Genomic DNA, 12,991 nt, shown 5'->3' with positions numbered 1-12,991 from the left:
ACGACTTTAGTTTGCTGCACATTTGTAACTTGTTGAAGTGCATTTTTTGCAACAGAGAAAGTGAAAGGTGTGACAGACAGATAACATGTGCTACTATAAAAGTATATTTGAGTGCTGTATCAATGTAGATTCTTGATCTAAGAACATATAAATAAAATAGTGAATAAATGAGTAAATGAGTAAGCAAATAAATAAATAAATAAATAAATAGTGATTGTGATTAGTTCACTTGTGGGATACCTCCACCACCAATGGGATGTGATCAGATGGGAACTGAAGATTAGGAAACCCATTTACTTCCCTTTGTTCACAATAACTTGGATCCACTTCTCCCAACAATCTATCTACTAATATATCATCACTCACAAAAACATGATCCAATACGTCAGAAAATCGCGATACAAAACTAGTAAATGGTAATTTATCGGAACTGTGTAAGTCTTGATACACGTTGTGCAACTTGAAAGGGTTATTTATGAATCCATTGGAATCTATTAATGGATTATTAATTCCATATTTGCGGTACTTGAATTCAGGTGATGATGTAGTGTTTATTGATTCGCCATTTAGTAAATGAACCACATTGGAATCGAAATTGGAATTCAAGTCGCCTAGGAGAATTATTGATGCATCGGGTTCCGTCTTAAACTGTTGTAATTTGTTTAATAGAATCTTTATTTGAAGTGCTTTGACGTCATTAAATTTTGGTGACCAGTATAAATGAGTATTGGAAATGTAATATGTTTTTCCTGTTTGCTTATCACGAAGCTTTAATATTAAGGCAACGGTGTTTCTTGATATGACTCTTTGGATCCAATCAGAGGTCAACTTGTACTCTGATCGATGATTAACAACTTCTTTGCCAAAATTGATCTTCAACTGATCTAGAACGTCGAATCTGTCAGTATTGACAAATATGCCCACTCCGTCTAATTTATCATTGTTGTATATCTTCAAGTTCAGTGGACATTGTTTTTGAACATAAAAACTGTGGTATTTATCGTTGGGGAATTGCGAACACCAAAACTTTTTGTATACAGAATACTCCATTTCTTGAAAACACATAATGTCACAACTAAATTGTTTGATAGTCTTGTTGATTAAAGGGAACCGATGGGTATCCCAATCTAGATATTTACGATCATTGTGATCATATACTCCTTTCCATATATAGTGTCGTGAAAGAAGATTGTAGGTCATGATTGATATCTTGTTGGAGTCATCTGTCAACTGATCCTCATTGGCATTGACCCAATGACGATATTTCATGGCATCATAATTGTCTATACTCATACTTGAAGAAGATTGAAAATTGCGAAGGGGAATTGTTAAAATCTTTGTTGAATAAAACTGTCTCGGTACAAGGATCATGAGCACCAGAAGGAATATAAAGCAAATAGTAAGCTTGTGGGATGTGGATGTGCTGAACAACGTGAATGTGTTTTGTGTGTGTGTGTGCGGGGAGGGGGGAGGGGGGGGGGGGGTATTATCAATATGCTTTATGTGGATGAAATGACTGTCGGGAGCTTAGAGCTTAAACAATAAATGCCTCTACTCAATAAGATTGCCAATGGTTGAATTATTCCGCAAATGCTCGGATTCTCGGATAAGACGATTTATAGATGGGAGGCTATAGTCATAAGTTATTGACCATAGATTAGTTGCGTAGGTGGTGAGAAATGAGCAACGGAATTGAAAAGGTTGATTAAGCTAAGTATACAATTACATCATCTTTTTCGGAACAGTCCCAATTCTTCAAGTTTTTCTACAAGGGTGCGGCTCTTTTTTTTTTAATTATAAAACAAGTGAGAAACAAAAGTGAGATTTATGTTGTGGCTGCAAACAAAGAGAATATAGGGGCCATCACAGACCCTCTATTGAGTAGTGGTGAGCAGAGAAGTTTGCTTAGTATATTCTAAATACTAGAACGGAAAGTAGAGAATTTTGTGAAGCAATTTGTTTTTTTATTTGGACTACATTTTGGCTCCAAAATTATTGCAAAAATTTCTACAAAACCTCCATCAAATAATATAAATACTATAATGTAAATGATGGCCACTAGTACTAAGGTACTAAAGATGTAAGTTTGTGTTCAGGAGAAAGTCCATTTGGTATCAACGTCTGTTGGCTTTTGTACGTAAACATCACGAACTTTCTTTACAGTTTTGATTCCCTTGGAGACGTTTAAATGATACAGGGAAGGGGTGCCCCCTTACTACTACTGTGCAAAGCCACAAATACATACACAAAGAGAGGAGAAAGAACAAGTATGTATTTTATAAAACAAAGTGAAAATAGAACCTTTTTTTGTTTTTGTTTTTTTTTTTTTTTTTTTTTTTTAAATTTTAGCCTAGCAGAATCAGGCTATACTTTATACCTATGTATGAAAAGTTTATACTAAGCGTAATGTGTGAAAATTAGGGTCTAAACTTGGTATAATACAGGGAAGGAAAAAAGGAGGTGGTAATTGTACCCCTTTTTCTTAACACTTCTTCCGCCTTGTGACATAACACGTCAATATGTGTTTTTTGAAGTCTAATAGGGCAGCAACACGTGTGAATAAAATAAAAAAGAGATCAACTCTCTTTATACTCAATTGAGTTAAATTTCGTTTGTGTTTGGTAGCGTCGGTTGTAACATTTTTATTTTTTTTTTTTTTTTTCTTCGCATGGGCAATCATTCGACTACATGCCGTCCCCTCCTAGAATTTTTCATCAAGGGTAGTTGGCAGTATAGTTGAGTATGGATAAGAGATAAAGCGGCATCTCCTTGATGTTACCCTTTCAAGTTTTCAGCATCATAGAAAGAGGGTACTTAGTATATGTTGTATGTGTGTAATTCCCAAAATTCAACCAGTTTGGGAATTAGCCGATCAAGAAAATGTCTCTGTGTGTGTGTTTACATTTTTTTGTTTTGTTCTTTTGTGTTTTGTTTGTGTTTTGTTTGTGTTTTGTGTTTTATAGTGAGCACAAAAGGTCGACACAAACACGTCCCTCTGTTCATTTTCCCCTTCCCCATTTTATAACAATAGGAGCCAGTGTAGAACGAAGAAAAGAAGGCCTGTTTGTTGTTTTTGGTATGGCAAGTAATTAGACCAATATTCAGACGGGTGATCTACAAACAAAAATCATAGTCAATAGTGTTGGGCTGATTGACACGTTTACGTGTTTTGCTTTTCCTCAAAACAATAAACAAACAAAACACGTGAGTACCAACTGGTTATCTCATTGTCGTTGGTTTTTGGGTGGTAGACAAATATACGTAGCAAGTAATGTTAGGGTGTTTATGAATAAAAAGAAAAAAAAAAAAGAGGAATAAGGGTTTGTTACAAATACATCAAGGGTATGGTTTCACACTCTATGCATAATCTATATACAAAACACATATACAAACACATATACAAACACATACACAAATAAACTTGGATATACATGTGTATCCAAATATATCTACTTTCTGTAGGAGTTGTTTAGTTGTTCAGTTGTTTAGTTGTTTAGTTGTTTAGTTGTTTTGTTTCAAAAACTGCCCTCCACCTCCCCCCCATTACAAACAAACAAACAAACCAACAAACAAATACAATTCCTCCTTTTTTTTTTTCTTTTTGCTTTTTTTTTTCGCTCTGCTTTTTTGCTGTTTTGCTTTTTTGGTTGTGTTCGTCTACTTTTTTTTTTTATTTATTTTTTTTTATTTTATTTTTTCTGGAAAACAAATTTTTGTAAAGTCTCAACTTTGAAACTTCAACCATTTGCATTTGCACCAACCAACCTACTCCACACTAGTCCTTTCTCACACCAATACTATACTTACTTCCTTGAGAAAGTGACATACCCTCAACTGTTGACTTTTGCGTCTTGTTTTGCTACACACAACTACTAAAACTGCATCTAGATTAGTTGTTTCATAATTGTAGTTAATTTACAACCAAAGATTTATCACCCAATTGCATATACGTATATATATATATATATACACACCTACACACACACCTACACACACACCTACACACACTAACAAACACATACACATACAGACACACTAACAAACACACACATGACGAGTGTTTATAATTCAGATCTCAAAAACCATAGACGGGCACCACCACCACCACGTCCTCCTCCAGTAGCGACACAGTCTACATCATCGTCATTGGGGTTTCTGAACACATCAACACTGGGGCTAGGGCTAAACTCAAAAAACATCAACAACATCAACTCCCTCCCACAAACAACTTCCTCCTCCTCCTCTGCCTCCTCCCCTTCATCCAATCAAATTCCTATTAGTCTTGGCTCAAACAAACGTCAATCTGGTTGGGTACATGTTAAAGACGATGGTATATTCACTTCATTTAGATGGAACAAGAGGTTTATGAATATGAACGATCGCTCACTAAACATTTACAAGAATGAACCTAGTATAAATGATCCAAATAGTCCTGAATTGCTTTTGCCATTGAATTTGATTAGTAATATTGTCTTGAAACCACAATCAGGACACTCTAAAAATTGTCAATCATTTGAAATTATTCCTAAAAACTATGGCAAATCTATCTTGATCTCAGTCAAGTCAAGCAATGAGTACCTCGATTGGTTAAATGCATTTTCGAGTAAATGTCCCTCGGCTCAGATTGGACAAGCGGGAAACTCAAATGGAGTTGCAATTGCTGGTTTTCCATCGTCTACATCAGCATCATCATTATCATCATCATCAGCGACTTCATCATCTGCATTGGCAAATTCATCATTACAGTCTAATCACAATTTGGCATTGTCGTTGAATGGTAGTAGTGGACTTTTAAATGGCGGCAATTCAGGAGTTTCAAGTCCAATCAACTTTACCCACAAAGTTCACGTTGGTTTTGATCCTGCTAGTGGTAATTTCACTGGATTACCAGAAACTTGGAAAAGTTTATTACAACATTCAAAAATCACCAATGAGGATTGGAAAAAGGATCCGGCTGCTGTTATTGAGGTATTGGAGTTTTATTCTGACATCAATGGTTCAAATCCTTCAACTCCAATGGCTTCACCCCAAGTCAATATGAACAAGAATGTGACCAACACTATTGACCATAACTCAAACTTGCAAGAATGGACTAAACCACCTCCAAAGAGTAGTACTACTCAGTTTAAACCAATGCGTTCAGCACCTAAACCCCCATTACCTTATCATTTAACCACGCAACAATCACACAATGAAGGTACAGCAACAGTATCTCCCTTGAGTAATTTACTCAATAAAAATGCCGGAACAACTGCAAACAATACCACTGCTACACCACCGGATGATAAAAGTGATCTTGTACCTGTAAGAAGAGCACCTCCACCACCGACAGGATCCAGTGTAGGAGGATCTTCCAAATCGCAGCAACAACTGCAGCAACAACTGCAGCAACAACTGCAGCAACAACCGCAGCATAGTCACCAACGTCAGCAATCTACTTCCAAACCACAACAATTGCCGCCATCATTGCCTACTGGTGCCAGCTTCAACAGAACACCAACATACAAGGTTCATCCTGATTTAAAGATTCAACAAAGTAGTACCAGCCTTTCACTGGATAAAGAAAATATGAGCGACAAAAGCATCAAGCATTACTCTCCAACATCAAAAAACAGCTCACCACTGGAGTCACAACACGCAAATGTTTCAGTTGTTCAATCACCTCACCATCACAAACCACATCAGCAACCACTTACCGGTCCAACTGGAGCTACTCATTCAGTAACGAAACCGTTGAATCCGCTAAATGAGCCGGTGAAGCCATTGCAATTGAAGTCTAAACAAGACCAAAGCACTCAGCGATCAGAAGACCAACCGCAACTGTCACAACAGCAGCAAGACAAATCAAAAGTCAAACCAAAAGTCCAATCACCACCTCAAGGCCCGGCTGTACCCAAAACTGCCAAACAATTGAAAAAGGAACGAGAGAGATTAAATGATTTACAAATCATTGCTAAATTGAAAACAGTTGTAAACAGCAACAATCCTAAACCATTGTTTAGAATTATTGAAAAGGCAGGTCAAGGTGCTTCAGGAAATGTATATTTGGCTGAAATGATTTCCGAGGGTAAAAAGATTGCCATCAAACAAATGGATTTGAATGTCCAACCAAGAAAAGAATTGATCATTAATGAAATTTTGGTGATGAAGGATAGTCAACATAAAAACATTGTTAATTTCTTGGATTCTTATCTTATCGGAGATTCTGAACTATGGGTCATTATGGAGTATATGGAAGGTGGATCATTAACTGAAATTATTGAAAATAATGAATTTAAATTGAGTGAACGACAAATTGCCACCATTTGTTTTGAAACTTTGAAAGGATTGCAACATTTACACAAGAAACATATAATTCATCGTGATATTAAATCCGATAACGTGTTGTTGGATTCAAAAGGGAATGTCAAAATTACTGATTTTGGATTTTGTGCTAAATTAACTGACCAAAGAAATAAACGAGCCACAATGGTTGGTACGCCATATTGGATGGCACCCGAGGTGGTTAAACAAAAGGAATACGATGAGAAGGTTGATGTTTGGTCATTAGGTATCATGACTATTGAAATGATTGAAGGAGAACCACCATATTTGAATGAAGAGCCTTTAAAGGCATTGTATTTGATTGCCACTAATGGTACTCCCAAATTGAAGAAACCAGAGTTATTGAGTAACTCCATCAAAAAGTTTTTGTCCATTTGTCTATGTGTTGATGTGAGGTATAGAGCTACTACAGATGAGTTGGTGGAGCATTCATTTATTCAGCACAAGTCAGGAAAAATTGAAGAGTTGGCTCCGTTGTTGGAATGGAAAAAGAATCAAAATCAGCTGCATGGCCATGGGGAATAAGTGAGAAATAGCAAGTGTAGGCTTATTTAGGTATAGACAGTGTTTGAAAATGGAAAAGATGGGATTTAAAGTGTAGTTCAATTTCCTTTTTTTTTAAGGTTTTGGGGTTACATTTGAGCTTAATCTTGGCATCTGTCAAATATTTGACAGCCAAAAGGCTAAGAGAAAAAATCATCGTCAATATGAGCAACATATGAGCCTGTTATACGCAATTGGAACAAGTGACGACGCAATAGAATAAAAGATATTACCTCGTCCAATCATATCGGTTTCAAAAAGGAAAAAAAAAAAAAATTGACAAAATACAAGGTTAGACCAAAAAGCAGCTATTACGTTAAAAGGCTAGTAGCAGAAGTAACACAAAATTAACAAAAGAGAAAAAAGAAATTTTTGTTTTTGGAAAATACAATTTACCCGCCGAAGAGTTAGAATTGAAGATGATCATAAAAAAAAAACAATGGAGCAGGGTATAAGCTTAGATGAAAAGGCATCATCATTTCTCATCATTGAATCAAAAGATAGCTTTATTGTTTTGATAAGCTTTGGATGATGATCCAAACGTTTCTTTTTCCCCCTCTCTAAATGTTTTCCAAATGAAAGCGCCTCATTTCTATCTCCTTCAAAAACAACTAAATTAAATTGAGTCGCTACTTTGTCTTGTGGCTCCAATCGTTTCATTTCCACTTGAGCCATGTATATGTATAGTTGAGCAAAGTCAATGCAATTCACCATGGGTCACACGACAAGTTGCCCCAACCAAAAAAAATGGACAATTTTTTAAAACGTTGTCTCCTTTTTGTGTGATAGCATTGAGAAATTACTTTTGCTTTTCTTTGCTTTCTTTGCTGCTTTCTTACTGTATTTGCCCCAATTCTTACACTTCATTTTTATTGTTCTATTAATTCTGCAATTTAAGGTTATTCGTTTTGATTGTTACACAAATAAACAATCGATGTCTATATGCTATAAATTTTTGAATACAAAAAAAATTTTTTTTTTTTTTTTTTTTTTTTTTTTTTCAAATAGCCCAGTCGGAATTCCAGATTGTATATAAAGTATCCCATTTACTTTCTCAATTTCTTGTACGGTCAGAGATCACTGTTGAGAGGAAGGAACGTATTACTCATTGCTGCAAAGGGAGATTAAACGAAAATAGACATCACCATTTATTTGAAATATTCACATTACTTTCTTGCATTAAGTCCTCATAGATATATATCCACTGGTTTCTCACAATGTCATACTGACATCATTTCAACTGATTTTGACACTTTTCCTATTTCCTTTGATTCTTTGACTGACTAGATAAGGACTACATTCACAAAAGACAGAACGCATATACGCTGAAAACCTTCCCTTTGCATAATTATCGCAGCACCGTTTCTTTCACAATTGTACACATTATACTATGAATTTTACTGCTGATTCAACAGTTCCTTCAGAATACTATGATGAAAATTTCATCCCCGGTACAACAAATATCCTTACTGGGACCCAACACGATACCAACTCCATCTCATCAAACAAATCACTTAAAAGAGACAAGAATGGGCTAGTCTTGCTCCCGCAACCTTCAGATTCAATTAATGATCCCCTCAATTGGTCCAAGCCTAGGAAAACATGGCATTTGTTATTGTTGGCATTCATCACGGCATTGACTGCTGCCACTTCCAACGATGCCGGTGCGGCTCAAGACTCATTGAATGAAGTTTATGGCATTTCTTATGACTCCATGAATACTGGAGCCGGTGTATTGTTCATTTTCATTGGATGGTCCTGTATGTTTTTCGCACCAGCTTCATCATTATATGGAAGAAGAATCACTTATTTGATTTGTCTTTTGTTTGGTACTTTGGGATGTATGTGGTTTGGTTTCAGTCGCAAGACTGCTGATACCATTTGGTCACAAATGTTTGTTGGTATTAGTGAATCATGTGCTGAAGCCCAAGTACAACAAAGTCTTAGTGATATTTTCTTTCAGAATAACTTGGGTAGTGTCTTGACATTGTACATTTTGGCAACTTCAGTAGGGTCATTTTTGGGACCTTTGATTGCGGAATTGATTGCTGAAGACATGACATTTAGATGGGTTGGCTGGTGGGGAGCCATCATCAGTGGAGCTACTTTGGTGGTGTTGTTTTTCGGTTGTGAAGAAACGGTTTATGATCGTCAATTGAAGATTTATGAAGCTGCTAGAATTGAAAATGGGAGACAAGGTGGTGGTGGTGTTGAATCGTCGTCACTTGTTGATGAAAAGCGTCGAGATGGCGATGGAGATAAATATGCAGAGGTTAAAACCATCACCAATGACATGACGAAAAGTGATGATAAAAAAACAAAATCGGATGTCTTGGCTACTATACAGTCACCCACCATTGATAACCGCAAAAACGATCCCAATTATGACATTGAAACCACTGATGAGAAACCAACTCCATATTTGAAACGAATTGCATTGATTACTCCAGCACCATACTTGCAAGGTTTCGGATTCAAACAATACCTCAACCGTTTTGTCATTTACTTCAAAGTATTTACCCTTCCAGCAGTTTGGTTATCTGGTTTACTTTGGGGATTACAAGATGCATACATGACTTTTTTTCTAACTACACAAGATACTTTCTTTTATGATCCACCATGGAACAAGAGCAATACTGGAGTGGCAATCATGAATGTTGCCACTTTGATTGGTGCTGTTATCGGATGTATCATGTCGGGTATATTTTCCGATAAACATGTTGTATGGATTGCCAAACGAAACAATGGAGTAATGGAACCAGAATACCGGTTGTACTTACTTTTTATCACATTGATTATCTCACCACTTGGACTCATTATGTTTGGAGTTGGTGCTGATAAACAATGGCCATGGCAATGCATATATGTCGGGTTGGGTTTTATTGGATTTGGATGGGGGTCAATTGGTGACACTGCCATGTCGTACTTGATGGATGCTTACCCAGAAATTGTCATTCAAGGAATGGTGGGGGTTTCAATCATTAATAACACCTTGGCTTGCATTTTCACATTTGCATGTTCGTACTGGTTAGATGGAGCCGGTACGGCAAACACATATATTGCTTTAGCAGTGATTGATTTTGTCACCATTGCTTGTATTATTCCATTCTTGTATTTTGGAAAGACATTTAGAAAAAGGACAAAGAATATTTATATCGGCATGGTTGAGTTGACCCAAGGAATGGGTTGATTTAAAAATCTCTTTAGCATTTCATCACAAATAGTGTGTACATTTTATATTAATACGTAATTACATTGAACTATTTTTTTAACACTTCAGCATCTTTATCCATTCATATCTAGATCTGTATCTACATTTCCTTGCTCAGGAACTCCATTCGATTCACCAGCATCACCATTGTCGGATTTACCCATATAATCGTTCAACTCTTTATCCAATTCCTCGGCACTCTTTTTCGGTGCTGGTCCTCTACCTGATCTGCTGCCTGCACCGGCGCCACCACCACCACGACGGCTGGAAATCCTTCCTCTTGATCCTCCCCTATTTCTCACAGCATAACCACCAAGCCCTTCTCGTCTCACTGGTCTAGGAGCTATACTAATCCTATCAGCCAAACTGATTGTGTTTTCAACAATTAAAATCTTTTGCATAGCTTTCTTACCATCGTATTTTTCAATTGCTTCTAAATTACTACGTTCACAATCATTTTGGAAACATATGTATGCAATCGTATCATTCTTTTCGTCAAACTTGATAAAATCAACATCATTAATTGTTGAAAACAATTTGTTTAAATCATCACCATTCAAATCAGGGTGGATATTTTTCAATCGTAATGTGGGACGTCCATTGGCTAATTGCAATACATCTGGAGGTATGCTTGAAGAAGAGCTTGGCATAGTGGTTGCCTCTGCTGCTCCACGAGGGATGTATACATCCGGTTGTCGTCTGCTATACGGTGGAGATCGATGTTGACGGTGGAAACGTGAGATTGGTCCTCTTGGTCCTCCTCCTCTGCCTCTTCTATTTGTGGGTGTAAACTTTCTTTCGGGTTTCTTTTCCCCAATTATGTCATCTAGTGACTTTTCTAATATATTTGACATGATTGTGTTTGTTGTTGGTATCTTGACTCTTGACTGGGTTGGTCTCTTTTTGGTAGAAATTTTTTTTTCTCTTCATGTCGTTGGATCTTTTCGTCAGGAGGAGAAAGAGAATTTTAATGACAAAATGACTAGAAACTAAAAAACGGCTTCTCAAAAGGTCTATTTAATCTAATCTACAAAAAAACTCAAGCACACATTCTAACTTCCCTCTCTAACCTCAATTCTTCTTCTTGCTGATTCCTTTGAAATAGTCAGTCTTTTCAAACTTGGTGCCAGTCACTTTACCATCAGCATCATAAGTAGATTGTTTTCTCAAGTAATCCAAAGGAACCAATCTTGGCCAATCAACATATTGGTAACCATTAGCAAGAATCCAAGATAAACTCCTAACATTAAAGATCAAACACAAGGCAATTATTGCCAAATTTTTCAAATCCAACAATGATCCTCTTGGGTAATACAAAACTGCCAACATAATCAAAAATGACGTACCCATCAAGTATGGCAACAATTGAACATAAGCTGGTCTCACGTCAATAAATGGTGATTGAACTGCATCTTGGTATGGTTTGTATTTACCAAGAAACAAATCATATGAATCTTGTCTACTTCCATCGGAATAGTTATTTTTGTAATAACGAGTAAGTGAATTTCTCAAATCTTGCAATGCGCCGCGATAGCTTCTCTTACCAGTACGTGTATAATCAGTTTTCAAAGCACCAGTTCCTGAGTATGCACAACTAACAGCGTCTGCATTGTCGGCCCAGAAATTTTGAAAAAACAAATTAAACAGAGGATCAACTTTGGCAAATGGAGTTTCAATTGATTTCAAGTATCCCGATTTAACCAATGTGTTTTGTAAGACCCATCTACCAATGGCACCTTGAACAACATTGGTTCTGTCCAAACAATCCATACAATTCGTTCTAACCACTGATTTTTGTAAATGAACAATTTGTCTTGCGTTCAAATCGATTTCAAAGTAATTGTCTGAAGTATAGCCCAAGTTAATCAAATGATCCAATAACAAGTTGATTCTGTCGTATCTCATACCTTTACATTCATGATGGAAGTCGAAATAAATGTAATGAACATGAGCTTTCAACTTTTCAGGTAAATTTTCCACAGCCGCTTCATATGCTTGTTTCACAGGCTGCTCGTATCCCAGTTGATTGACCAAGTTTACCAAGAAGTTGTCACCATAGAACTCCACTTGTTGAGTGAAATGTGCTGCAGTTGCATCTCCTGAAGGTTGAGTACTAATCTCCAAATTAGGCTTGTAACGCAAATTGTTAACTTCAGCCCAATACACTGGCACTGAACCTCTTGTTTGCAATACTGAATAGATGTGATTGTCATCAGTGGTGACAAATTGTTCCGTTTCATTGAAATTGGCAACATTACCTTGAGCATCAATACCACGACGGAAATATCTAGTTCCAGCTCTTTCAGTTGAACGACGCGTTAATAAAGCAAATTGTAATGCTCTACCATTAAAGATAGTGGCATGGGACTTAAAGTATCCGTAAATGATTGGAGTCGTGAATTCAAATCTAGAATCAGCTTCAAGCAAAGGCGTTGAAATAAATTTATTCCACCAAAATCTCTCATCAATTTTGGGGTGATCAGTAGTGTATTGTTTCTGCAATGAGTTGGTAATATCATATTGATTGTCAACGGAATAGTACAACGTACCACTTCTTAACTGTTCATCCAAAAGATCCAAATAAATCTTCTCCTCACTTGTTGGCTTAGCTCCACTCAACGATAAGATCTTGTACTTTTTGATCAATGCAATCTCTTTGTTTAAGATGGACCCAGTCACAAGATGCTTATCGGCAATGATCACATAGGAGTTCACTTTTAACTTGATGACACCAATGATGCATGAAATGATGCTGGTGTTGGTATTAGTCAATGTTGTTGGGTATTCCTTAGTAGTCTCAATGCTATTACCATTGTCGCCAATTAAAAGGAAGTTGTTGGCTAGCTTATTGTGAAAGATGTGAGTACCATCCTTGGCTATTGAATGAGTCAAAACCATGGTGAAGATGTACCT

At 36.6% G+C, this 12,991-nt stretch overlaps 5 protein-coding genes across 5 annotated transcripts; 2 read left to right on the top strand and 3 right to left on the bottom strand. All coding sequences in view use genetic code 12, as the record gives it.

Annotated features, from left to right (window-relative positions):
• Window positions 1–225: 225 nt before the first annotated feature.
• CPAR2_804650 (uncharacterized protein) lies at window positions 226–1,269 on the bottom strand (the record flags this gene model as incomplete). Its single annotated transcript, XM_036808343.1, has 1 exon — window positions 226–1,269. The coding sequence occupies one exon, from the start codon at window positions 1,267–1,269 to the stop codon at window positions 226–228; it is 1,044 nt and encodes a 347-aa protein (XP_036665089.1).
• Window positions 1,270–4,050: 2,781 nt separating this feature from the next.
• CLA4 (serine/threonine protein kinase) lies at window positions 4,051–6,849 on the top strand (the record flags this gene model as incomplete). Its single annotated transcript, XM_036808342.1, has 1 exon — window positions 4,051–6,849. One exon carries the CDS (start codon window positions 4,051–4,053, stop codon window positions 6,847–6,849), a length of 2,799 nt encoding a protein of 932 aa, XP_036665088.1.
• Window positions 6,850–8,257: 1,408 nt separating this feature from the next.
• On the top strand, window positions 8,258–10,057 carry CPAR2_804630 (uncharacterized protein; the record flags this gene model as incomplete). The annotated part of the gene is made up of 1 exon (XM_036808341.1): window positions 8,258–10,057. The coding sequence occupies one exon, from the start codon at window positions 8,258–8,260 to the stop codon at window positions 10,055–10,057; it is 1,800 nt and encodes a 599-aa protein (XP_036665087.1).
• A 95-nt stretch (window positions 10,058–10,152) lies between these two features.
• CPAR2_804620 (uncharacterized protein) lies at window positions 10,153–10,932 on the bottom strand (the record flags this gene model as incomplete). Its single annotated transcript, XM_036808340.1, has 1 exon — window positions 10,153–10,932. The coding sequence occupies one exon, from the start codon at window positions 10,930–10,932 to the stop codon at window positions 10,153–10,155; it is 780 nt and encodes a 259-aa protein (XP_036665086.1).
• Window positions 10,933–11,149: 217 nt separating this feature from the next.
• SAC1 (phosphatidylinositol-3-phosphatase) lies at window positions 11,150–12,976 on the bottom strand (the record flags this gene model as incomplete). Its single annotated transcript, XM_036808339.1, has 1 exon — window positions 11,150–12,976. One exon carries the CDS (start codon window positions 12,974–12,976, stop codon window positions 11,150–11,152), a length of 1,827 nt encoding a protein of 608 aa, XP_036665085.1.
• Window positions 12,977–12,991: the final 15 nt, after the last annotated feature.

Source organism: Candida parapsilosis, contig 005807 (assembly GCF_000182765.1).
Source record: "Candida parapsilosis strain CDC317 annotated contig 005807".
NCBI classification, from domain to species: domain Eukaryota; kingdom Fungi; phylum Ascomycota; class Pichiomycetes; order Serinales; family Debaryomycetaceae; genus Lodderomyces; species Lodderomyces parapsilosis.
Note: the sequence above shows the minus strand (reverse complement) of the source record. Positions and strands in the feature narration are given on the sequence as shown.